Source organism: Camelus ferus, chromosome 9 (genome assembly GCF_009834535.1).
Source record: "Camelus ferus isolate YT-003-E chromosome 9, BCGSAC_Cfer_1.0, whole genome shotgun sequence".
NCBI lineage: Eukaryota > Metazoa > Chordata > Mammalia > Artiodactyla > Camelidae > Camelus > Camelus ferus.
In genome coordinates, this window is record NC_045704.1 from 62,437,953 (window position 1) to 62,461,963 (window position 24,011).

The following is a 24,011-nucleotide window of genomic DNA, read 5'->3' on the forward strand; positions in this document are numbered from 1 at the left end:
GGGCGTGACAGTGGGTGTGCTCATGAGCCCCACTTTCCTCATCCTTAAAATGGAGATGAAAAGACTTTTTCTTTACCTCCCTCTTTCTGTCTATCAGAAAAGTTCTTCAATGTTACTTCCAAAAAATATCCTGAATCCACTACTGTTCATCTCCACTGGTACTGTCCATGAAATCAGAAAGTCTATGAGAAATGAAATACAGAGTATTTTATAATATGAGAAAATATGGAATAATAAATAGAGATTTTTCAGTTCTATCTTGATTAAAAGTGCAGGCTTTAATTATACATGTATTGACTAGGAGCCTCGCAGAACAACGATGCAGTCTCATGAACCAAAAATTACCTTAGTCATTCAGATGCTCTTCTATAAGGATGTAAATGTCACAACTTGGTGAATTAAACTAGAAAGGCTCAATTCAGACTGAATTTGACTATGATCTGTTCTCTGTTACATCCTACCAGTCTCTCCTCAAAGATGCAGATATTCAAAATTCAGGACTGTTATTTTCTATAAAAGTTTATGGTTAAAACTTCATACTAATTTAAATAATTAAAAAATAAGTATTCTCTAATAAATTAATTTTTTTTACTTAAGAGTCCTAGTCTCTTAGGTAATGTGGCCTCTAACCCCAAAGCCTGTGTTGACTCCACATGTGAAACATGTTTTTTTTTCTAGAGAAACAACCAGGACCTGCTCTATAGCACAGGAAACAATACTCAATTTCTCATAATAAGAAAATTCATTAAGCTGTACATGTTAGATTTGTGCACGTTTCATGTCTGTGTTATGCTTCAATAAAAAGTTTAAAAATTAAAAAAACCCTTTTTTTCCTCTTAAGCACATAGTTATAAAACATTCCTATTATAGGAAATAGTATTAATTCATAAAACATTCCCATAATTCTTGTATTGTAAAATAACCTCACTCATTTTTTCTTCTTCTTTTCTTCATCCCCTCCACATATGTGTATCTATATGGCATCTTTGGGTATAGATATGGTCATCAGTACACGTTTCCTTTATGAAAGCTTTGGTGAAGGAAAACGTATGTTTCCTTCAGCTGCTTGTGCTAAGGAGGTAACGCTAGTGGATTCACATCCAAATGCAATGTAAAGCCTCTTTCTCCAAAACCCCAGTCCAGCTCACCAGTGTCTCTCACTGCTGCAAGGGCTTCCTCACTGGCTTCCCTCCTCTCATTCTAGCCCCATTCTCCATCTGTTTCTTTTAAAAATATGTGTCAGATAGTATCACTGCCCTACACTGAAGCACTCCAGTAGCTTCCCGTTACACTTAGACAAAAACCCAAAGTTCTTGCTTTGACCTGGAGGTCACATCTGCTCTGACTCCTGCCTCCCTCTCTGAGCTCATCTCCCTTCTCCCCTGCTGACACACTCTCTTCTTGATGATCCTTGGGTACAGAGCTCATTCCCATCACGTGGTCTTGGCGCTGATCCCATCCCCAGGTCTTCACCTGGCCCGGGTCCTTTTTGTCTCTTAGGTCTCAAGTGTCAGTTCCACAGAGGCACTTCCCTGACCCACATCTGAACTGCTCCCCACTCCCATTAGCCAGTTTTATTTTCTTCTTAACACAGGTCACTCTCTGATACTTATTTACATATATCGCCTGTCTCTCTCCTTTAGAATGTAAGTTCCACAAGGGCAGGACATTTTCTGTCTTATTCTACTTTATATCCCCAATGTCTAGAACACATGTCTGGCACATACTGGACATTCAATAAATATTTGTTGAATGAACAAATGAATGAAGGAAGGTATGGGCACTAAATAGGATAGTTGCAAGTTATAGAAATCATATTTATAAAGTAGCTGGCAAACTCAGCAGTCAATGGTTGTCAGCTCCTTGAGGGCTACAAATTCTGCTTTTCCCTGTTTGAGAGAAATAGTACTTATTGAGGAAGGATTGCCTAAAGAATGTGCAGTCCATCCATTCCTCCAGATACATTCATTTAGTCATTCAACCAGTATTTATCATTAAGAACCTGCTGAATGTTCTAGACAGTAGGGACAAAATTGTGAATAAGAGACCCTAGAAAAGTCCTGGAGTTTGCCTTCTAATACAGTGAGGCACACACTAACCTCAATAAGCAAGTGACATAGTATGGCAAGTGCTCAATGGAGAAAAAGAAAAAGAAAGGAAAAGAGGGAGGGGCAGGAGGGGTGGCTGTAATTTTAAATATGATGAAGAACAGCCTCACTGAGCAAAACCTTGAAGGCGGTGAAGGAACCATGTGGGTATCTTGGTTGGAAAAGATTGTAGGGAGATGGGAGGAAATGAGGTGAGCACTTACCAGGCACATTGGAGTAACTGCAGGAGGTCAGAGTGCCTGGAGTGCAGTAAGTGAAGGGTGGGAGGGGAGTAGGAGATGAGGGGGCAGATCATGGGGGCCACTCGGACCACTGTGAGAACTTTGGTTTTTATTCTGAGTGAGCTGGAAAACCACTGGAGGCTTTGAGCAGAGCAGCAACATGATATGATTTATATCATGCCTGCTGTGGGGACTGTACTCGTGTATTTGGAGGGCAGGGAGACAATGCTAGAAGCTGGGAGAACATCACAGAGGCTATTGAATAATGCAGACAAGAGACAGAAGTTGCTTGGACAAGGGTGGTAACAGTGAAGATAGTAAAAGGAAATAAGATTCAGGACATGTTTCAAGGTACAATCAACAGGATTTACTGACAGATGGTAACATGGGTGGGAGGGGAAAGCAAAGAGACAGGGAGAATAGGAAATCAAGCCTACTAAAGGAACATAATAGTATTGCTCAGCAGTATGGGAGGCCATTCTGATTTATGAAATCCTGAATTTAAAATGAAACCAGTGGAGGGTATAGCTCAGTGGTAGAGTGCATGCTTAGTATGCATGAGGTCCTGGGTTCAATCCTCAGTACTTCCACTAGAATAAATGAATAAGTAAGTAAACAAACCTAATTATCTCCTCCCTCCAAAAAATTAAAAACAGTTCATCTAATATGATTTTAGAAATAAATAAAATAAAATGAAATGAAACCAGTCAGCCTTGTTAAGTAGTTTTTTCAACAACATCTAGCTGCTCCAGTGCAGGCAAAGAGTGAATAGATAGTATATTTATCCAGAATTGGAGTTTTTCAAGGCAAATTTGTGTAAGAGAGATCAAAGGAGTGAAATTCTATTGATGGATCATGGGGTGCAGTCCAGTCAACTTGGGAAGTGATGCTCAGAGAGGGCTATAAACAGTAAAACATTGGCAATGAAAGTACTGTAGCAAATAAGCTGAGAGAAAAGAGGGTTTAAATTTGAGATTTCAAATGTAGTACAATTTTTGTTAACGACAGGGTGGTGAGGTAGAAGGAGATAAGGTCTTTGGAGATGAGTGGATCAAAGAAATTGAGAGGCCAGTGTGTTGAAATCATCCAGAATGAAGACAGAGATCGGAAGGAGGCATTGAACACGTCAAGATGTGGGGAGCGTGGCGCTTCCTTCCTGCCCTTTCCCACATACCCTGCCCTATGCGTCTCTTCCCTCTGACTGCTCCTAAGTTACATCCTTTTATAATAAGCTGACAATCCAGTAAGTAGAATGTCTCTCTGCGTTCTGTGAGCTGCTCTGGCAAACTAATTGAAACCAAGAAGGAGGTCATTGAAATCTCCCATCTGTAATGGTCAGGCAGATGCACAGATGCTAACCTGGACTTGTGACTGGCGTCTGAAGTGGTACAGGGCAGTCTTGTAAGACTGAAACCTTAATCTGTGTGATCTGATGCAACCTCTGAGTAGACAGTGTCAGAATTGAGTTGAGTTATAGGACACCCAGCTGGTGTTGGACCACTGTTGGTTGGCAGGGGAATCCCTGGTCCTAATTTAGGAATTGGGTGCTCCAGCCTTTTAGCAGGTTTCCTCCAAACTTTATGTCCCTGACTCCCTAAGGACCAGGAGTCTGGTCTCACCCTGATGCTTTGTTTCCACAGAGCCTTATTAGTAGGGTGAGTGAGTTCGACCCAGTTTCCTTGGTTCCTTAAAAGAATACCTTTCAGTGAGCACAGTAAGGGTGAAGTTGTAGCACTGGGGACAAACTTCATCCTCCACTCCCCAAAGTTACTGTAAATTGATGGAAGGAGTCAGGACTGGTTAGCAGGCTATAATACAATTATGGGGTTTTTTGTTGTTATTGTTTGCTTGTTTGTTTTTAGTTTCGACAACATTTTATTTAACCCAATGTGTCCAAAATATTATTTAAGCCAGTGTGCCCAAATTATATTTTTAAAATTATTTATTTTACAATCCTTTTTTTCCCAGCTTCATTGAGATATAGTTGACATATAACATTGTGTAAGTTTAAGGTGCACAACATGATCATTTGATATATGTATATATTATGAAATGATTACCACAATAAGGCTAATTAACATATTACAATAGTGTTTTAAATATGTGTATATTGCAAGGGAAAGACTAACCCAAGGCTAGTCAGAAGTTCTGTATGATTGAAAGATGATTCAGTAAGCTATCTGTTTAGGAAAAGAACCGAGTCCAAGATTTTGGGAACTTTCTATGATCCAGTGGGTCAAGGACATGTTCAAAGAAGAGAGAGTGACTCAGGAATGAGAAAGTCAAGGTGGAAGGGTATATCTAAATAAAAGCATTGTGGTCAAAATAAAGACAAGCTTTACTATTCTGAGGATGAGAATCTCCCACAAGCAGTTGTAGATACAGATAATCCTAAGGGCAAGCAGAATCATCCCGTACTGATGTAGGTGGGATGTCCTGAGGAAGAGACAGAGGAGGGGTTGGGAGGCAGGGAGCACCATGAATCCAAGACAAAAACGGCTTGTGGTGGTGGTTAGAGATGGTGAGAAGTGGGAAGCAGGTAACAGACGGACAGCTACTCACTAGTGGTAGCATCAAAGATATGTGCACATGGACCCCTAGATGGAATTTCTCCTGCTTAAGAACCACTCCAAGAATGCAGAGAGCACTGTCTCCCTGGGAGTGGACTTGAGATAGAGTATCCAGATCTAAATCCCTCTTCTTGAACAAACAGACTCACTTATCTTCTATTTCCTACCACAAAGGGCAGTCTGGGTCAGGAGTACGAGATGGTCCCCCAAGGCCAGCCAGGCTGATCTCCTTCCCTAAAGGGACTTAAATCGGCGCTGTCAGTCTCCTTGTGGAAAAGTACAAGTTTTCCAGCAGATCATGAAACAAATAACTAATTGATCTCTAGGGAACTTCCTTTCTCCCAGTAACTTCAAGTGTAATTGCAAGATCTTCATAGATTTATGGGGTCATCCTTAGATTCTAAAAATAAATTAAATTGGTTTCTTAATAATATATGCAAGGCAGCAATTTTATGAGTTTTGAGAAATCAAATCAGACAACAGCCAATCTCTATTATAAGAAGCCAGACAAATTTAGTTTAGAATAGCATGGAGTCTTCCCATTTTTAACACCCAGACGTGCCACCAACAACTAAATTCCTCAAAGCCCTTTGCCTCTACTGCCCTATCTGAATTCACATAGCTCCCGCTTCAAGGAATACGTGTGACACAGCACGTGCTGAGACTGGACAGGTTCCCTTGTGCTGGAAGATAACACCCATCTGGGGCCCTTGTCCTGAAGAGCACCTTATCTCTCCCAGCCACCTTAGGGCAGTGCAGAAGTGAGACAGCTAGGGGCTCCAGACGAAGTCAGGCTAAGCCTCGCCCACACAGCTTAGTAAATATTTATTAACGTGGCACACAGGATGGTTTTCCATGTATTCACAGGTACCATTCTAATAGCATCATTTAAACTTAATGACTCTTCAGGTATTTTAATGCTATCCTCTTCTGCAGAAAGGATGGCAAGGAAATCTTTCTGGAGGGCAACTAGGCACAATCTGCATCGGGAACTTAAAACAGTCGTCCCACTTCCAGTAATTTACTCCATGAAAATAAACAAAAATACCATGATATATGCATAAGGATGTTTATTGTAATATGTATATTGGTGAGAAAAGGGCATACAAAATGCTGACTAAAATGAAAATCATCTAATTAAGGTATACCCATCTGATAGCGAATTATACAACATTTTGAATAATATTTAATGACATGAGAAAATGCTTAAGATATTAAGAAAGTAAAATGCAGGATATAAAACTACATACAGTATAACCCCAATTTGGAAAAAAATTTATATATTTAATGTATTTACATCCACAGAAAAAGACTAGAAGAAAACAATGGACTGACATAGAGGAATTATAACTGATATTTTTCTTCTTTACATTTTATGTATTTTCCAGAGTTTCTCATTTTATATAGAGAATAATTTCTTTTTAAAGAACCAGAGGCTAGGAGAACGAATACTCAAAATGCTCACCATGTAGTAGGCACTGAGCTAGGAATTTTACCCATTAACTAACCTCCCTGGTAATCAGGAGAGGTAGGTGTCTCAGTACGTTTCACAGATGAGAAAGCGAGGCTCTGCTCTTGAATCAGGGTATCTCTATTTGCCCAGGGTTCCCTGGGTTCAAGCCCAGGACAATGCCCATGTTTCCTGCTGCCCCACCTGCCTCACCTGTTCTGGCTCCTAGCGGGCCCACGGCGGGGCTTACAGCGAAGGTCACTGACAAAGCAGAGCTGTGTACAGCTTGCCCAAGAGGAAGGCCTTATTTTGCTTTCTAAACTCTTCATATCTTCAGAAGTGGAGTTCGTTTTTTTTTTTTTTTCCTGGACAAGAAACAGAGGCTTCTTCATTGTAAAGGCTTGAGGCTCCCTTCTGAAACAGTTTTTATCCATGTGCCGGGCTCTGCATGCCTGTGCCCTGTCTCTGAGACTGTGATATCTGCTGTCCTGCTTATTGGTCTGGCATCTTGTCAGGCTGCGAGCAGAAGGACAGGGCAGCACTGCACACCCCCACCCCTTCCACCAGCTGGCTCCTTGGTCTCTGCCCTGGATACTAAAACAAACAGGCTGTGTCCTCTGGCTCCCTACTCAACCCCGGGGTGGAGGGGAGGATACTGGGGCAGGGGGGAGGGCAGCAAATATCCCAGCTATGTGAACAATCAGGACTATCTGGCAGCACATTTGATCTTTTGTAACCTTACTGCAGCCAAATGGGGCCTTCCGGCGTCTGGGGGGCCCATCGTACCCTAAGCCTAATGTTCGGCTGGGTTCCAGGTACTGCCCTGGCGGGGGGGGGGGGGTGTGCCCAATCCCCCAGCTGGCTCTGTGCCAGGGAGGTCCCCAGGGACACAAACTGCAAACTGTCATGGAGGCAGAGGTGTTCTCCACTGTTCCAAGGATCATCACTTCCTGTTCCCTCTCAGACGCAGAGAAAGGAAGTGACTTCGATGCTGTCAAAGCAAGTCAGTGACCTTCAGGATTGGAATGTGCTGCCTGGGTCACCATTTTGTCCTCCAGCCCCACAGCTCCTAAACTGAAAAACAGAACTATCTAGGGACTTTTATCTAGAAAGAGATAGAAGGGGCCATTGGGAATGGCTCACAACACACAAAACAGCAAAGGGAATAACCTGGTCCTTTTTGATCAGACTTTTTCTCTTTCTGCAGTCACAGAAGACTGCATGTCCAAAAAGTGTGGAGAAATTCTGGAGTAAACAAAGTTAAACAGATTAAGTTACTGCACGACTTCTCAGAAACTTTAAAAGTACCTCTTTCTTTTTTTCTTCAAGTAATAAACCATTTCAAAATAGAAGAAAGAATACAATACAGGAGGCAGGCCCCTCAAGTTATATACTTTTAGAGAAAGGTCACATCCTTGAAGCAGCTTTGCAATGCACAGAGCAATATGCTCAGAAATCCTATAAAGAGGTTATAATGAAAAGTGGAAAAAAAAGTGCTTCTTAAATATACTCAATTATAAAACTATAATTTTATAAAATTATAAGGATTCCATAGGCATTAAGAGTCCAATGAACACGTTTTGAGAACTCTTGTTACAGGGTGAGCCCATAAGAATCCTGCCAACACAGAAAAGTAAGGCTCCAAATAAGCTATCAGCCACTATCTTCAAAACTGGTGTCGGACCAAACAAGGTGTCATTGCATACTCTCCTGTCGGTACTGAGGCAAGAGTTTATGGTATTTTTCTGCTTGCTGGTCAAAGCCCCTGGAAGAGAACCCTGCCTGGAGAAATTTCACTGGAGTCAGAAGGTATTTTAGTGCCAGGCCCCTGACCTCGGGAGCCAGAAGAGAGGCAGCCTTGCTGCTATGAGACAGGGAAGAATCCTGGTCCATCCAGGCTCTCTGGTTCCCTGTGGCTGTTGAGTCCTCATTGTCTTCCTTGCCTATCAAGTAGGGCCCTCCACCGATTTCCTCTCCAGTTTCCAGGGAGAGAAATTCCTCATCTTTAGACCTTAAGTGCACTGAAAACCCCGAAGGGGCAGTCAATACAGTCCCCGTCTTCTGGGACTCAGTGGAAGGGACTGCCCCCTCCCATTCTTTGCTGCAGACGTCTGGGAACCACTGTTTCTTGATCTGCAAAGGATGGTGGGAGCGCTGCTTTGCAAGGTCCCCAGAAAGGTTCTCATTCTTGGTCTTTTTTGAGTCCGGGTCAGCTTGAGAGTGGTCTGCATTTTCCTCAAGTGATTCAAACATGACACCCTGGGTTCTCAGTTTCCTTAGCTTCCTTTCTAACAACAGCCAGAGACAACTTGGTTTTCTAGAGGAGGAACTCATGTACTGCTGCACAGAGTCTGGAATTAGGGGCACGGAGAGCCTGGGGCTCAGGCTGTCCTGAAAGTAGTCCCTACAGGGTTGTCGACTGACAATGGGCACCACCTGGCAAGGCTTCAGTGCCGTGACAAAGGCACGCAGCTCAGAGTAGGAGGAATGGTCAGAGTAAGGGATGATGTGGATATTGGGGTGGGAGCGGTAGATTTTCCGACTGGTGGGGAGGATAGCAATGGTGGGGTGGGTCTGGTTCCAGCGCAGCATGGCAGAATAGCAGATTTCCATATGGTCCACGGCATGGATGCGGCCAGCCTTCTCCTCCACCGTGAACACATCTGCCAGGCCCAGCAGCTGCACCAACTCCAGGCGCCGGGGACTCAAAACCACCCAAGTCCGAAACTCCAGGGCCAGCTGCTCCAGCAGTGACTCTTTCCCCAGGCTATAGAGTCCTGAATAATGTTAAGGGGTTGAGGGAAAGGAAGAGAAGGAAGAGAATGAAGCTATTGGGGAAACCAAATAAATCAACCAAAATTTAACAAAAATACACAAAATTAATGGTGGCTATGGCCTCCCTGATTGTATAGCAGTAAGGAGGTGGCATTTGAGCTGAGCTATACGGAGGATGGGGTAGAAGGGAGTTTAACACAGAAGATACTCATTCATTCAGCTCAACAAAGAAAAGCATCTATCAAGTGTTAGGCACTGTGAAAACCAACAAAAAGCCTCAGTCCTCAAGGAGTGTCATCTACAAGGGGACCCAGAAACAATGCATGTTCGAGACATGCACACGGTATTAGGAAGGCACAGAAAAGTATGCACCAAGTGATGGAGTTAGGGAAAGTTTCCTGAAAATGACAACCTAGCCAAGTGCTAAACGATGGGTCCCAGTTAACCTGGCAAAGAGGATGGTAGAGGACATTTTAAGAGGGGTCATTTCCATATTACTAAGGTACAAAGAAACTGGTAAGGCACTAGAGAGGTGAGCTAGGGCCATATACTAGGGGGCCTTGTATGTACTGCTGGGGAGCTTGGATTTAATTCTGGAAGTGAAGGCGAGCCATTGAAGAGTCTGAAGCAGGAAAATGGCTAGTTCTAATCATAGGATTCAGGTGATCAGAGCAGGGCTTCAGGACAAAAATGTGGTAGCAGTGTTATTCCACGGCCTGGATGAGAAGATGCTGAGAGCAGAAGTGCCAATTAGAAAACCCAAACAGTACTTACCCAGAAGGAAATGGAGAACTGAGTTTGGGTAATGGTTGTGGTGACAGATATAGGAGGTACTGTTTAATAGTTGTTCTCAGGCCTTTTCTGAAGGTGTATTTCACCAGACTGTGAACTCCTTCAAAGAACCTTTATTTCTTTTATATCCACCTTATTCCCCATCATGGTTCAAAACCTCACTCTTTGGGCACAAACGTAGGTCCTTTATGATGAGTGTGTATGAGAGTGTAAACCCTCATATTTTGTTCATCTTTCTATTCCAACTGCCTGTCAGAATATTAAGCACATAGTAAGGGCTTACTGTATATTTGCAAATTAACCAAGCGCTACTATAGTACCCTCCTACCCAGCTGTGCTTCTCTGGGAAAACTCTGCATTGAAAACTCCAAGAAGAGTGAGGACCGATACTTCTTCATGAGTAGTCAAGCAACCCTGAGAGGGAATATCTCTCCATCAATTTGGTCGTCACTCTGGAAGGCATACAGTTTTTTTTCAAAGCCTTTGTTTAAAACTGTTTTGAAACTCATTTCAGAGTTGGGGCATATCCTTTGAAAATATTCAGCATGATGGCAAATCTTTTTCCTTTTGTGGACTTACTACAATTTTGGAAACAATCAAAAAAGTCTTTTGGAATTAAATCTATTATAGTTTTAAAAAGAAAAGCTGGTTTTCATAAACTATCACAAAAGACAATTCCAAGAGTCTCAAAATGTTTTAGACTGTTGTGGAGTCACTAGAACAAGGAGACAGATGGTTTTTCAATGTATCTAATTTCAAGCACTACACTCATTTGAATATCTACATTCTGATAAATTTCATTCACTGATATAATAAATATTTATTGAATGCCTCTCTCAGGCATTAATCGAGGCATTTGGGATAATCCACAAGTGAAACAAAGAGACTCTCTATTACAGAACTTACATTCTAGCAGAGGAAGACAGATAAAAACTAAATACAATAAATATGTAAATTATGGACTATATTGTAAGGTGATAAAAATACAATGGTGTCCCTCTCCTACTTGAAATCCTTCAATATGGTTGCACTTAGGATCAAGTTCAAAATGTCTTACAAGCACTTTGGGCCCTCCTACCTTTCCAGCCGCCTCACCCACTGTGCGCCTCTCACACTGGTTGCTGCTGCTTTGTTCTACAAACACGTAAGACTTCTTCCCACCTCCATCCACGCTCTCAAGGAATTTGTGTGTATGTATGTGTGTGTGTGTGTGCATGCGTGTATGTGTGTGGCAGGGGAAGTGGGACAGACAGTCAACAACAAAGCAACAGCATATTAAAACATAAATGGGGTACATAGGAAGTTGACGAGTGCTATGAGAAAACGGACAAGTTGAATTGACATAGGGGATCAGGAGTTGGGAATGTGGGAGTAGGGATGCGGGCAGATTACAATTTTAAATAAGGTGGTCAGGGTAAGTTTCTTGGAGAAAAGGAGATGTGCACAAAGAAAGATGTGAGAACCTCCCCCCCTCCCCAAGAACCTAGATTCACCAGCTCCAACTGAGTGAGAGAAAAAGGAAAGGAAACCCCTCACCAATTTTTATGTTATGTAGTGGGTACTTTCGAATGAGCTCAATAATCTGGCGGGTAGCTTCTTGTTGGGAAGGAAGAACCAGGGCTGGATTGCAATTGGTATTGTCTAGGTATAAGGTGTGGATCTGTTTCCCCTGCCTCAGAGCTGGCTCCTTTAGCATGGATGGTGTGTACCGAAAGTCACCTGGAAGAAGAATATATGGGGGGCAGAGAGTCAGGCAAAAGTATGGAAGATCAGATTCTCCCAACTCCAAGAACAGATGAGCATTTGCTTACTGGCTTGTGGGAAAACTGGAGTTTGGCAATGAACTAGTGTAGTAGAGCTTCTTTGTGGAAATGTCTCTATCCTGCTCCTGTTTTTTCGTTACTCTTTATGAGGTTATACCCTTAAAGGGTGGGAAATCAGTTGAGAAAGGGTCACCGTGCTCATATGGCATGAAGATCTTCAGACTTCTATTATGAGCTAACGCTGCTCAAGAAAAGTAGGCTGGAAAATGGGGAGGACCCCTCCAGAAGCCCACCTGTGTAGAGGATGGTTCCAAAGTATCCTTCAAAGAGAAACATAACGGAGCCAGGGCAGTGATTGGCATCAATAAGGGTTACAGTCATGGTCTCACGTCCAATTTCATCTAGAGGCAGGACATGGCTCTCACCAATCTCCAGGGCTCGGATCCACTGCTTAGACACCTAAGGAAACAGTTGGGTATCCCATAGAACACAGGCTCCTCTCCCTGATACCTTCCTGGATCAGAAGCTGTAATGGGGATTCCCAATCCTTCCTTCCTCCTTCCACTCTCTGCCCCACCCTTTGTATAAGTTAAAATTAAAGAGTTCAAAAAACAAGTCTACTCAGCAATTCTCAAACTTTCTTGATCGTAATAACCCTTTTGGAGAGGACACTGGTTAAAAATTTTTTTTCCAACCACATTTCCAGGACCTGCACCAGCCATGTCTACTGAATCAGATGGTGGAGGCAGGAGGTGCTAGAGAATCTGTGTTTCACTCAGTACATTAGGTGGATTCTTATTATGAGTCAGGTTTGGGAAACACTGGCCCAGCTTATGTAAAAAGGTAGGAAAAGTTTCCCTGGCTGAACTGAAAGATCTCCCCAACTTATCGTTGAAACATCCCAAGTCAGCCAGTTGTAAGACACACTCCTGTTCTGTGCTAATGATGCATTTCTGGGTTCAAACAACTCCCGCATTTGTAAAAACCGGTCCTCCTGGCCCCTACTCTGTGACTCCAAGGCTGTGACAGATCGGAAGTCCCCACCCAGATGCCGGGACCAACTCTCGACGGCCACTCCAGCCCCTCATACCTGTAGGTGACGATGCAAGAGGTAAGCAGTGATTGGGGAGCAATAGACCGGCCGGGTCCAGGTGCTAGACAGACCCACGGTGTGGTCCGAGTGCATGTGGGACAAGAAGAAAAGCCGGGCGGAGCTAGCCCGGCGCAGGCTCCAAAAGTCCACGGCGATGGGCGTATGAGGGATCAGGACCCCGTTCATGGTGGCGGGGTTGCAGAGTCACCAGTGGGATCTTCATGGGAGAGCCCCTGCGTGAGGCTCCTGCAACAGCGCCCTGGAAAAAGTCATGCTGAGGCAAGAACAGGGCCGGAGACCCTAAGGACAAGCCAGCCCAACAGAGGAATGAGTGCCTAGACTGGGCAGAAAGAAGGAAGTGGCAGTGGTCGTGGGAGGCGGGAGATGGGATTGCAAATCGTGAAAGGCGCTTGCCCGGGCGCCACTCCCCACAGCGCGCGGGAACCGGGGCCCTAGCCCGGCACTCAAAGCGCGCGCTGCGGGGCGGGGACAGGCCGAAGTAGCCGATCTCCGATTGTCCGTTGCAGCTCCGCCAGAGGGAGCCGCGCGTCTGCGCCGGGAGGTGAGAGGTTGGGGGAAGGGCACCCTAAGGTCGAGTCCAGGCTACGCTCGGCGCTCCCCGGGAGAGGGTGATTGGCAGCTGCTCTGCGCGGTGTCTCTCGAGAAGGCGGGACTTCCGCGGAAAGCTTGATTGGGCCTGTAGGTGACGGCAACCTCGTGGAGGCGCAAGAAAGGCTGGAACGGGAGAGGGAGGGGTCCGCGGACTGTGGGCTGCCGGGCTGGAAATAGGTCGAAGGGCCTAAAGGTTGCGGGAGACATCTGTGGGCGGAGCGAACTGGCCTGCTGGTCCCGGGAAGGAAACGAAGAGCCTAGGGTGGGCCTCGCCCGGGAGCGAGCGGGTTGAAGTGAGGGCGTGCTAGGCCCAGGGGAAGCCAAGGCTGGGGCGAGACCGCGCCTGTAGTGTCTTCGCTGACTGACGTTTCCTTTACCCAGGTCCCCTCTTCGGGGCCAGAGGAGCCCACGAGTTACCTAGGGATCTGTGGGAAGTGCCCCGTGCCTGTTCGAGAAGATGCCGTACCTTGGCTCCGAGGACGTGGTGAAGGAGCTGAAGAAGGCTCTGTGTAACCCTCACATTCAGGCTGATAGGCTGCGCTATCGGAATGTCATCCAGCGAGTGATTAGGTATCGCTTAACGCCCTAACTCCCACATTGCCATCCCCACCAGGGCCCTCTACCCTTGGCCGCTCTGAAAGCGAATGAACTTCCATACACGGCAGTTGTCTAATTTGGTTTTTCTGCTCCTCTGGAGTGTCATCTCCCTTGTGGGACATGTTTTACTTCTTTGACTCAGATGGGTGGTTTCATCCATATCTCGAACTTGTACTGCTGACTTCCAGATCTCTAATATGTTTAGCACAGGCCTCCTTTTTTATCGTGAGACCCACATATCCTACTGCCAGCTCGACATTTCCACCTGCATATTTCTTCAAAGACATGCAAAATAGCACCTGCAGCCTTCCCCCCTCCCCAAACCTGCTCTTCCGCTTGTATTTGCGTTGGTGAATGTCACCACCCAGCTGACCAAGTGTGGGAGTCAGTCCTACTGGCTCCTGATCTCCACTGCTCAGGTCAGATGGTATGGGTTCATGGTTCTAAATATACATCCTTTTTTTTTTTTTTAGTTGGCACTGCTGTTGTTCTGGTTTCCTTATTAAAGCAATTGCAATAGCTTAGAAGTAGGTCACCTTGGCTGCTCATTTCAGTCAGAATGATTTCCAACATCTGAATTTGACAATATAACTCTTGCCTATAGTTGTGAATCACAAACTTTAGTGTGCACCAAAGTCCCTTAGGTTGTTTTTGAAGAAAACGTAAATTTTTCATCCAGTGCAGTAATTCTGATTTCAGTAGGGTGGGATGGAACCACGGAATCTGCGTTTTAAACAGACATCCCATCTAATTTCTCTAGGAGATCACAGTTTGAGAAACAGTGATCTACAGCATAGTGTCCAAATTTCTTATAGCACCCAAGGAACACCCAGTTAACTACCTGCAGACTCTCAGAAGAATGTACTGTTCCTGCTCATGTCCTTAGGCCTCGTAGCATGTGTTATTACCTCTCTGCTATACTTGCCTGAGCTCCTGCACATTCAGCTAAAGTATTACTTCCTCTGTGGAAACAATGTATGACCTTCTGGCAGTATGACCCACTGATCCTCACTGCACCTTGTCTGTTACTTCTATTATAACACTTATCTATCTTTCTGTAATTAGCGGTGTTCTTGTCTCACTCCTTGGTAGACTTCGAGTTCCTAGAGATCTGAGACCTTGCCTTCTTCAAGATTATGACTCCAGGACATACCTGTGGAATGTACAAGTTGAATTTCACTGGAATGTACTAGGAATTCAATAAGTATTTGTTGAATGACTAGAAGAACGTTTATTGCAGGCCCATGGTATGAGGTATTGTGTGGTAGGACAGGCAAGGTAGACCTGGTTGCTTCCCTTCAAGAGATCACAATCTAGTTGGATATCCAGGACACATATAAGTAAAATGCTTTCTGTTGTTGGTTGGGGGTTAAATATTTTACTTTTTCCTGCTATGTGTGTTGGTTTTAGGCACATGACTCAGGGCTTGGACATGTCTGGTGTTTTCATGGAAATGGTGAAGGCCAGTGCCACTGTAGATATTGTTCAGAAGAAGTTGGTTTATCTGTACATGTGTACCTATGCCCCTCTGAAACCAGATCTGGCTCTCCTGGCCATCAATACACTGTGCAAAGACTGTTCGGACCCCAACCCGATGGTGCGAGGGCTGGCACTACGGAGCATGTGTAGCCTCAGGTGAGCACACCTTCCCTGCCAGTATCTCGTGGCTGATGAGTTCATGTGGCCATGGGGCAGGTTTTTAATGATGACAATTTATTTGAGCTTCATAATACTGGGGGAAACACTATTATAACCTGCACTTATGTTTTTGGCCATTGCTTTGGTTTAAAAAATTGTATATATATGATTTCATTAAGGGATTTTTCTATCCTTACTATAGGTGAAATAATTAAAGATTTCTAAATATGTATGTTATTATTATTATTATAAAGATTTCTAAATATATATATTATTTCAGTTATTTATTTACTGCTGCCTGTGCAGCATTATTCTACATGAAAAGTCCAGTGAGGTCCTTTTTAAAAAAATTATATTTTTTATTGAAGTGTAGTTGATTTACAATGTTAGTTTCAGGTGTACAGCAAAACAATCAGTTATACATATACACACATACATAAATTTTTTCAGATTCTTTTCCATTATAGGTTATTACAAGAAGTTGAAAAAATTGAATATAATTCCCTGTGCTATACAGTTGGTTCTTATTGTCTATCTATTTTGTATAAAGTGAGGCTATTTGAGTTTGGCAGCAGCTTTCTCCAGTTTGTTGGAGAAGAATCCGATGGATGCATATTCAAGCATCACTAAACCCCCTGTTAAGTGGATCAGGGCTAAATTATGTCAGAACCAGTATTTCAGGATCTGGCTGACTCCAGGATGTCTTGCTTAGGATGCCTGGTGTGCAGGAATATATCCAGCAGCCAATTCTCAACGGTCTGCGGGATAAGGCTTCGTATGTCAGGAGGGTAGCAGTCCTTGGTTGTGCCAAGATGCATAATCTTCATGGAGATTCTGAAGTGGGTAAGTTTCGGTGTAATCCATCATGATCAATATTTAATTGTGTTTCCAGTTTTATGTTTGACTTTGTAAAAGATTATGTAGCTTTGGTAGAAAATAATACCATGCCTCTATTTCTGTATGTTTCTTTTAAGAAGGATGCAGGGCTTGGTATTTTCTGTGATTAGAGAATCCTTTCTTTGGGGACAGAGGTGAGAACCTTTGTAATAGTAACTTAGAAAAGTCTGGAAATGGCAACTGTTTTTGCGTTGCACTTTGTTACTGCCATTATTATTTTTGTAGCAGAGAAGTTCAGCTTCGTCTACCTAGAGCCGTGACTGGCTCTATCCCTGTGACTCTGAAGCTTTTCTTTATCTGAGATCTTTGTTCTCTTTTATAGATGGTGCCCTGGTAAATGAATTATATAGTTTGCTACGTGACCAGGATCCAATTGTGGTTGTAAACTGCTTGAGGTCTCTGGAGGAAATTCTGAAACAGGAAGGAGGTGTTGTCATCAATAAGCCCATCGCCCACCATCTCTTAAATCGGTTTGGATGCCTCTGTGCTCTTTGTGTCGTGATCAGATCTGCATCCCAGTGGGATGCTGTTGATGTGTTGAATTAAGGAGAGGTCTTCAACAAGTACTGTAGAGTAGTAAAGAAAGTTAACCATAACTATTAATTTCCTCATATTTCATTGAGAGAATTTTTTGTTTTCATTTCATCTGGTGATACAGAGAGATGGCAGAAACATCCTTTGGGGATAGATTCTGTCCTCTGCAATCATTATGTCCCCCAAACTAAGCCATTCATGCTGCTTTAAAATGTAGAGAATCTGGATCTAGGGTAGAGTGATCATGTCTTTGGCCTTAGACAAGTGTGCATTTGTACTATAAACTCATCCTAGAATTTAAAGCCTTATTATGTGTACACTTTAAGTGGTACATAAAAAGAATAATTTGACTATGGCTCAATCTATTTTGAAGAATTCTGGTTATGATGAACAGGTGACTGGTGACATTGCGGTTGCATGGAGGTGGTCCTAATTTTGTTGCTAAAACAGCACTTTCGTTTTCTTTTTTGGATAGAATGTCAAAACTGGACCAATGGGGCCAGGCTGAAGTACTGAACTTTCTGCTGCGCTACCAACCCCGCAGTGAGGAGGAGCTGTTTGACATTCTCAATCTGTTGGACAGTTTTCTCAAGAGCAGCAGCCCAGGGGTGGTGATGGGAGCCGCCAAACTCTTTCTGATCTTGGCCAAAAAATTCCCCCATGTTCAAACTGATGTGCTCATGCAGGTCAAGGGACCTTTGCTGGCTGCCTGTTCTTCTGAGAGCCGTGAGCTCTGTTTCGCCGCCCTCTGTCATGTACGCCAGATCCTGCATAGTTTGCCGGGTCACTTTAGCAGCCACTACAAAAAGTTTTTTTGCTCCTACTCGGAGCCCCACTACATCAAGCTCCAGAAGGTGGAGGTGCTGTGTGAGCTGGTGAACGATGAGAACGTGCAGCAGGTGCTGGAGGAGCTCCGCGGGTACTGCACCGATGTGTCTGCTGACTTTGCACAGGCCGCCGTCTTTGCCATAGGTAGGTGTCTGCTGCTCTTCGTGTTGAAGAGCCTAGACCAGCCAGCTAGAAATCTGTGGAACCACAGAGAGCCAAAGGGGATGAATCTTGCCTCAGAGACCAAATTTCTTGCACCAAAGAATTGGGTCAATGACTACAAACAAGCAGGAGGAGGAACGTTGTTTTTGGTCAACACTGGTGTTGCCATATCTTCTAGGATATAGAATACAGGTAACTCAAATGATGACACTTACAATTTATATTGCCTTTTGTTGCCTATTATCCAAAATGTCTTCCTGTGTATCATTTTACCAGTCTTGTGAGGCAATCAAGAGAAGCAGGTAAGTGTTATTAACTTCATTTTAAAGATGAAGAAACTCAGGCACAAAAAGTTTATTAAATTGCCCAAAGGTCATACAGTTCTTGACTTGGGCCTGAAGCCGAGCTTTCCTGACTCAAAGTCCTGTGGCAGTTCACCAGCTGTTTATTGAACTTCACTGGGCTATGTATTGTGCTGAGTAGGCCACACAGAGTCACACCTAAAGCTTACAGACTTTTTCATACCACTCTGTCTGGATTCAGAAGGCTAGAGTGAGTCACACAATGAAAGCAGCTGGGGAGCTAAGTCCTGGGGGGCTTCAGGTGGAGGAGGAGAAAGAACCCTCATATGTGGAATAAAGTATGGTTATTTTTAGGGGCAGAGAAGAGGGAACAAGGATGGGAGTAGAAAGCCTGCAGTCAGGAGAGTGTTCCTAGCAGGAATACCCCCGTGTGGGTGTGCTGCAGAACACTGGCTGCCACGTGAATACCTTTGCTGCTGAAAGTTTTCAGCCTTGTTCGATGGAAATTCCTTTTTACCACAGTTCCCTTTATATGGCAAACTTAGATTCTTATTTCATCCACCATGGGGGGAATTTTTTAAAGGTATTTCTGGTCCCCTTTGTCTTTGCCTAGTGGACAATTATCTTAGAATAAGGTACTAAGTGTTTGACTTACAACTTTTTTCTCCTTTCCCTCCTTCTGTAGGTGGCATTGCCAGGACCTATACAGATCAGTGTGTGCAGATTCTAACAGAGCTGCTGGGACTTCGGCAAGAGCACATCACCACAGGTAACGGCTACCATCCCAGGATTTTTTTTTTTTTTTTGGTCAATTACCTGACCCATAGTAGTTGCCCCCAATATATCTGTTGTTGAATAATAGGGAAGTTTAAATCTGTTTCCATCAGAGAAGCATAACAGGGTAGAGTCTTCAGGTTGCCATGAGTCAACAAGGCTGTACTATAGATGGTGAAGGATGCTAGGATGACCTGGCTTGTTATTTTCCCACCTTTACCCCTCTTTTTGCTTTATGGCAGCATACTGTAAGCAGAGGCTTTGGGGGCTGAGCCTAGGGTGAGGCAAGCAAGGTGCCTAGGATGCAGACATTTAAAGAGGCACTCATTCTCAGGTTTGTGCAGGTGCTAGCTCTGTGCGTCTTCTTAAATTTCACACCCTGGCACCTTGCTTGCTTCACCATAACCCCAGCCCTGGTCACTCCATTGATACTGTCTTCAGAGCATCACTCAGCAACAGCACTCCACCACATTTGAACATAGCTTTCTGTTTTGCCTAGCGCTTTCGCAGACATTAACTCAGTTATCCTCATGGCCATCTGATAATAGCGACATTCATTGAAGGAATTGTTGCCCATGTCAGACATTTCTCAGATAATCATTGACCTCCCCCTCCAACACTCATTTTACAGAAATTCACCCAGCAGTCTAGTCTGAATATATAACAAGATTCTTTCCTGCGTGTGGGCTCTAATCTTGTGCTCTTGTATCCTGAGCTGTGTTGCAGTGGTGGTGCAGACTTTCCGAGACCTGGTTTGGCTGTGTCCCCAGTGTACGGAAGCCGTGTGTCAGGCCCTGCCCGGCTGTGAGGAGCACATTCAGGACAGCGAGGTAGACTGTAGCTCGCCTTTCCTTCCAGGCACAGGGGGATGCTTGGGACCCTGCTCTGGGAAATGGAATCTAATCATTCTTTCTACCCAGTGTCTGAAGTGGAAATTCTCAGAATTGATTGCCACCTCAGATTCTCTTTGGGGTGTAGAAAAGGTATAAATGATAAAAATATTAGGATTTATCTGTGGTTTTATTACACATATTTTGATACCATTGTTCTCATGAACAGTTTTGAGTCAGAGATTCAGACCAGAGAGTTTTCAGCTGGAATGAAAATCAGAATAATTTGTGGAATTTTTGCAAATATTTGGGCTTTACCCCAGGTCTACTCAAATATTCAGGAGTGGTAGACCTAGACACATAGAATTTTAAGAAGCTTCACAGGTGACTTTGATGTGCATTCTAGGTTAACCACCACTTTGATGAAGTAACTTCGGGAAATCTTCCAGTAGCTTCCACTGAAGCGTTAAACTCCAAATTGGGGCAGAGGTCCCAAAGCTGAGGAAACCTTACTGTTTAAGCAATCTAGGCCATGAGAGTCTTGAGTCTCCTTTTGTGTGCTAGAATTTCATTCCTCTTTCTTATAGAGAGTGTAGTAGTGGGAGATCAATAAATGCAAGTTGAAGTAAATACAGTATTATACCTTTTCTGCTGACACTAGGGGAAAAGCAAAATCTGCAGTGGTCTACTGTGGCCTGTGTTTTGGACAAATGTTGAGCCCCTGTTCTCATTCCCTTATTCCCCAGGGGAAGCAGGCGCTGATTTGGCTCCTGGGCATCCATGGGGAACGAATTCCCAATGCTCCTTATGTGTTGGAGGACTTTGTAGAGAACGTGAAGTCAGAGACGTTTCCAGCTGTTAAGATGGAGCTGCTCACGGCACTGCTGCGCCTTTTCCTCTCCCGACCGGCCGAGTGTCAGGACACGCTGGGCCGTTTGCTGCATTACTGCATAGGTAGGCTCCCCGGGAGGAAATGGTACCTGCCGTGGCTGCCAGTAAGGTCTCACGGCTCTCATGTCTGGGACCCAAGAAGAAAATGTCAACATTTTTTAGGGTTTTCTCCCTCCTTTATTTTTCTCTCTTATTTTGGTTGGCATAGGGGTAGAAAGAGTGTGTTGGATTTTGTTTTTAATTAACTCAGTCTGTTGTTCTCCCTCAGAGGAAGAAAAAGATATGGCCGTACGGGACCGAGGTCTCTTCTATTATCGCCTCCTCTTAGCTGGTGTAGACGAAGTGAAGTGGATCCTGTGCAGCCCTAAGTCTGACCCTTCTCTTGGACTTTTGGAGGATCAGGCAGAAAGACCTGTGAACAGCTGGGCCTCCGACTTCAACACACTGGTGCCAGTATATGGCAAAGCCCGCTGGGCAACCATCTCCAAGTGCCGAGGGGTAGAGCATCATGGCCCAGAGCTTCCTAATGCATCCTGTGCCACATCAGGTAGAAACAGTCTTTACTTTGTACCTTGTCATGAAAAATCCTTATCTCTTGCAATGACTGGTAGAGAGTAGAGGACCCTCTCTAAGTCTCAGCCTGTTGCCTGAATTTGAAATCTTTGTGAATAAGAAAGTAGTTCATCATTGGTTATATAAGCCATTTATCTACAGATAAAAGTCACATTGTGTACGTTTGGACATCTAGATTTGACAATGTAGTTCCTGTCGATTAAGAACATCTCTTACACAAACTTTTCGACTCTTTTAGGACCCCTGGTTCCTGCAGAGAACAAGGAGAGGGTACAAGATCTCCCCGATTCCGGAGCCCTCATGCTAGTCCCCAATCGTCAGCTAACTGCTGAGTGTTTTGAGAAAACTTGGCTTAGCCTCAAAGTTGCTCATCAGCAAGTGTTCCCGTGGCAGGGAATGGTCCATCCTGACACCCTCCAGATGGCCCTGCAAGTGGTGAACATCCAGACCATCGCCATGAGCAGGGCTGGGGCGCAGCCGTGGAAAGCCTACCTCAGTGCTCAGGACGATACTGGCTGTCTGTTCCTAACAGAACTGCTGTTGGAGCCCGAGAACTTAGAAATGCAGGTCTCTGTGAAACAAAGCAAGACGAGGACAGAGACACTGCACAGTTTTATTTCTGTATTAGAAACTGTGATTGGAACAATTGGAGACTTTAAATCCTAACAGCTTCTTGCCTGTCCTGAGTGAGATGAATAGCTGTCAGAGTTCCTTAGTTTTTCTTACTACAGCTGCTTGTAAGTCCAGATAATGTCAAATGCAAAGGAGAATAGGAATCTAGGGATCAAGATTCTTATGCTTTTGTCCAAAGACCATTGACATATTTCTCTCATACTTATTGGTGAATGACCCCATTTTTCCAGGTGATGTTGTAAAGGTTAATGTTGTCGGTAAGCGGGTGGGAATGCGGTGATAGGATTTGGCTTTTTTTCTAATCAGTTTAAGGGGTTATTTTACTACTTAAAGATGCCTGAAGTCTCTGGACTGATGGCGTCATCATTTTTGGGAGGCATTTTTTCTCCCCTGGATTACTGCAGTAAATTCCTTACTGTTCTCGTATTTCTAATCATGCTTTTTAGGCCAGAGATCAAAGTCCTCAGTGTGGCATCTAAAGTGCCTCTTCAGTGCTGTGGCTCAGCACTCCCCGAAATTCCCTCTGTTCTGGCAAAAGCAAACCACCTGCAATTCCCTGGATACACTACTAAGTCCTCTCTCCCCCCTGCACCTTGGCCCCTGCTGCTTTCTCTTGTGCCTGGGACATTTCCTCACCCTCATATCTTTTTTAAGTAACACCTAGTCTATCTCAGTGTTCACCTCAGGCATGAGCTCTTACAGGGAGTTCGCTGTGACCCTCAGTGCCATCGTTAGGGGTCTCACTCAAGCCGTGAAAGCAGTCAGTGCCTGTGTCTAGCAGGACTATTGTAATTACTTTCTTGTCACTCTTTCTCACTTTTGACTTTTTTCATACCATACCACGTTTTACACATTGAGACAACTTATGGCAAAAACAGATGTAATAAAATGATGGCGAAGTATAAAATAACCAGAGAACCCAGCACAGGAAAAATAAAAATACCCATGAAAACCAGCTGGGTTAGGGATGGGAAGGTATGCAAACGTTCAGGCTGAAAGGGCCTATGTAGTTGGCAGAGTTGAGCCTCAGCCTTAGCTCTGGAAGTGATCTGGCAGTCAGAATAAACAGAAATAGTTATATGTTGTTATCAGAGAGGAAGAAACATTTCAATTCTAATTTCTGAAAGAAATTTCCATGCAGTTTCACACAGGTGGCCCTGAGTGGTATGTGGAAGATGCCTGTGGGAAGTTGGTAAAGTGCTTCACCTGACTTGTGGCACTCCTCCGTGCAAGCAGAGGGCATCACTCTAACATGGAGCTTAGTGAGTGCATCCCCTCAAGGACAAAAGATAATGTGACCCAAATATCCAGCTTAATTCAAGGACTTCTTCCTGGATACATAGATGGACTGCATATCCTGCAAATAATTCTTCACCCATCATTTCTCTCAACTAGACTTTTAATAGGAGTAGATACAGCTAGTACTGAATTTTCTGGCAAGGGCCTGGGTCTTGTGAGTCGTCTGTCTCCACCGAACAATTTCTAAGGACAGTGATTATCTTTCTTTCCTTCTGTCTCCATTGTGCCTACCACATAGTCATTACTCAATAAATGGTATTGAATGAATGACTGGAAGTAATTGGATTCTGTTGGTGTTGGGATTGGTGTTTGAAGTGTGTTTTGTTATATTGTATTGACTATACAGAAGATAATAGATGGAATTCTATCTAGACTAGGGTTTCTCAAAAGTGGTATTGTTGACATTTGGGACCAGATAATTCTTTGCTGTGGGGGTGGTTTTCCTGTGCACTGAAGGGTAATCATTAACAGTATCTGGTCTGTATCATTAGATGCCAATAGAACCCCCAGGTGTGACAACTGAAAATGTCCTTAGTCATTGTCAAAGGTACTGTGGGTGGGGGGCAGAATCACCCCAGATTGAGAAAGACTGAGCTAGACCATAGATCCCAGGGACTGGAAGTAGAGGGACCAGAAAAATTTCAGATTTGCTTTCCACATTTTGACTTG

General features: G+C 44.1%; 2 protein-coding genes and 1 non-coding gene across 7 annotated transcripts; 2 read left to right on the top strand and 1 right to left on the bottom strand.

The window, feature by feature from the left end:
- The first annotated feature begins 2,847 nt into the window (after positions 1 to 2,847).
- On the top strand, positions 2,848 to 2,919 carry TRNAT-AGU. Its single transcript has one exon. It is a non-coding gene; the product is annotated as a tRNA-Thr (tRNA).
- A 3,042-nt stretch (positions 2,920 to 5,961) lies between these two features.
- Positions 5,962 to 13,213, bottom strand: DCLRE1B (DNA cross-link repair 1B). 2 transcript variants are annotated; one of them, XM_006193175.3, is made up of 4 exons: positions 12,770 to 13,212; positions 11,973 to 12,138; positions 11,453 to 11,635; positions 5,962 to 9,126 (listed from the first exon to the last, which is right to left on the bottom strand). In XM_006193175.3, exons 1-4 carry the CDS (start codon positions 12,956 to 12,958, stop codon positions 8,045 to 8,047), a joined length of 1,620 nt encoding a protein of 539 aa, XP_006193237.1. In that variant the 5' UTR covers positions 12,959 to 13,212; the 3' UTR covers positions 5,962 to 8,044. The 2 variants fall into 2 exon arrangements, with proteins under 2 accessions (XP_006193237.1, XP_014421896.1); XM_014566410.2 differs by lacking the exon at positions 11,453 to 11,635 and having other exon boundaries at positions 12,770 to 13,213.
- AP4B1 (adaptor related protein complex 4 subunit beta 1) lies at positions 12,699 to 23,618 on the top strand. 4 transcript variants are annotated; one of them, XM_032486996.1, is made up of 11 exons: positions 12,699 to 12,790; positions 13,766 to 13,954; positions 15,392 to 15,616; positions 16,332 to 16,462; positions 16,839 to 16,986; positions 17,526 to 18,022; positions 19,028 to 19,111; positions 19,843 to 19,946; positions 20,693 to 20,900; positions 21,106 to 21,384; positions 21,649 to 23,618. In XM_032486996.1, the coding sequence occupies exons 2-11, from the start codon at positions 13,842 to 13,844 to the stop codon at positions 22,074 to 22,076; spliced, it is 2,217 nt and encodes a 738-aa protein (XP_032342887.1). In that variant the 5' UTR covers positions 12,699 to 12,790; positions 13,766 to 13,841; the 3' UTR covers positions 22,077 to 23,618. The 4 variants fall into 4 exon arrangements, with proteins under 4 accessions (XP_032342887.1, XP_014421895.1, XP_032342888.1 ...); XM_014566409.2 differs by lacking the exon at positions 12,699 to 12,790 and adding an exon at positions 13,347 to 13,471; XM_032486997.1 differs by lacking the exon at positions 12,699 to 12,790 and adding an exon at positions 13,478 to 13,677.
- The last annotated feature ends 393 nt before the right edge of the window (positions 23,619 to 24,011 follow it).

Coding starts and splice junctions, on each gene's coding strand:
- DCLRE1B (XM_006193175.3), bottom strand. CDS start 12,958: ATGAACGGGGTCCTGATCCCTCATACGCCCATCGCCGTGGACTTTTGG. Junction 11,636..11,972: donor TGGAACCATCCTCTACACAG/GTGGGCTTCTGG, acceptor TTCTTCTTCCAG/GTGACTTTCGGTACACACCA. Junction 9,127..11,452: donor ACTACATAACATAAAAATTG/GTGAGGGGTTTC, acceptor AACATTATTCAG/GACTCTATAGCCTGGGGAAA.
- AP4B1 (XM_032486996.1), top strand. CDS start 13,842: ATGCCGTACCTTGGCTCCGAGGACGTGGTGAAGGAGCTGAAGAAGGCT. Junction 16,463..16,838: donor TCATGGAGATTCTGAAGTGG/GTAAGTTTCGGT, acceptor TCTCTTTTATAG/ATGGTGCCCTGGTAAATGAA. Junction 18,023..19,027: donor GGCCGCCGTCTTTGCCATAG/GTAGGTGTCTGC, acceptor CTCCTTCTGTAG/GTGGCATTGCCAGGACCTAT.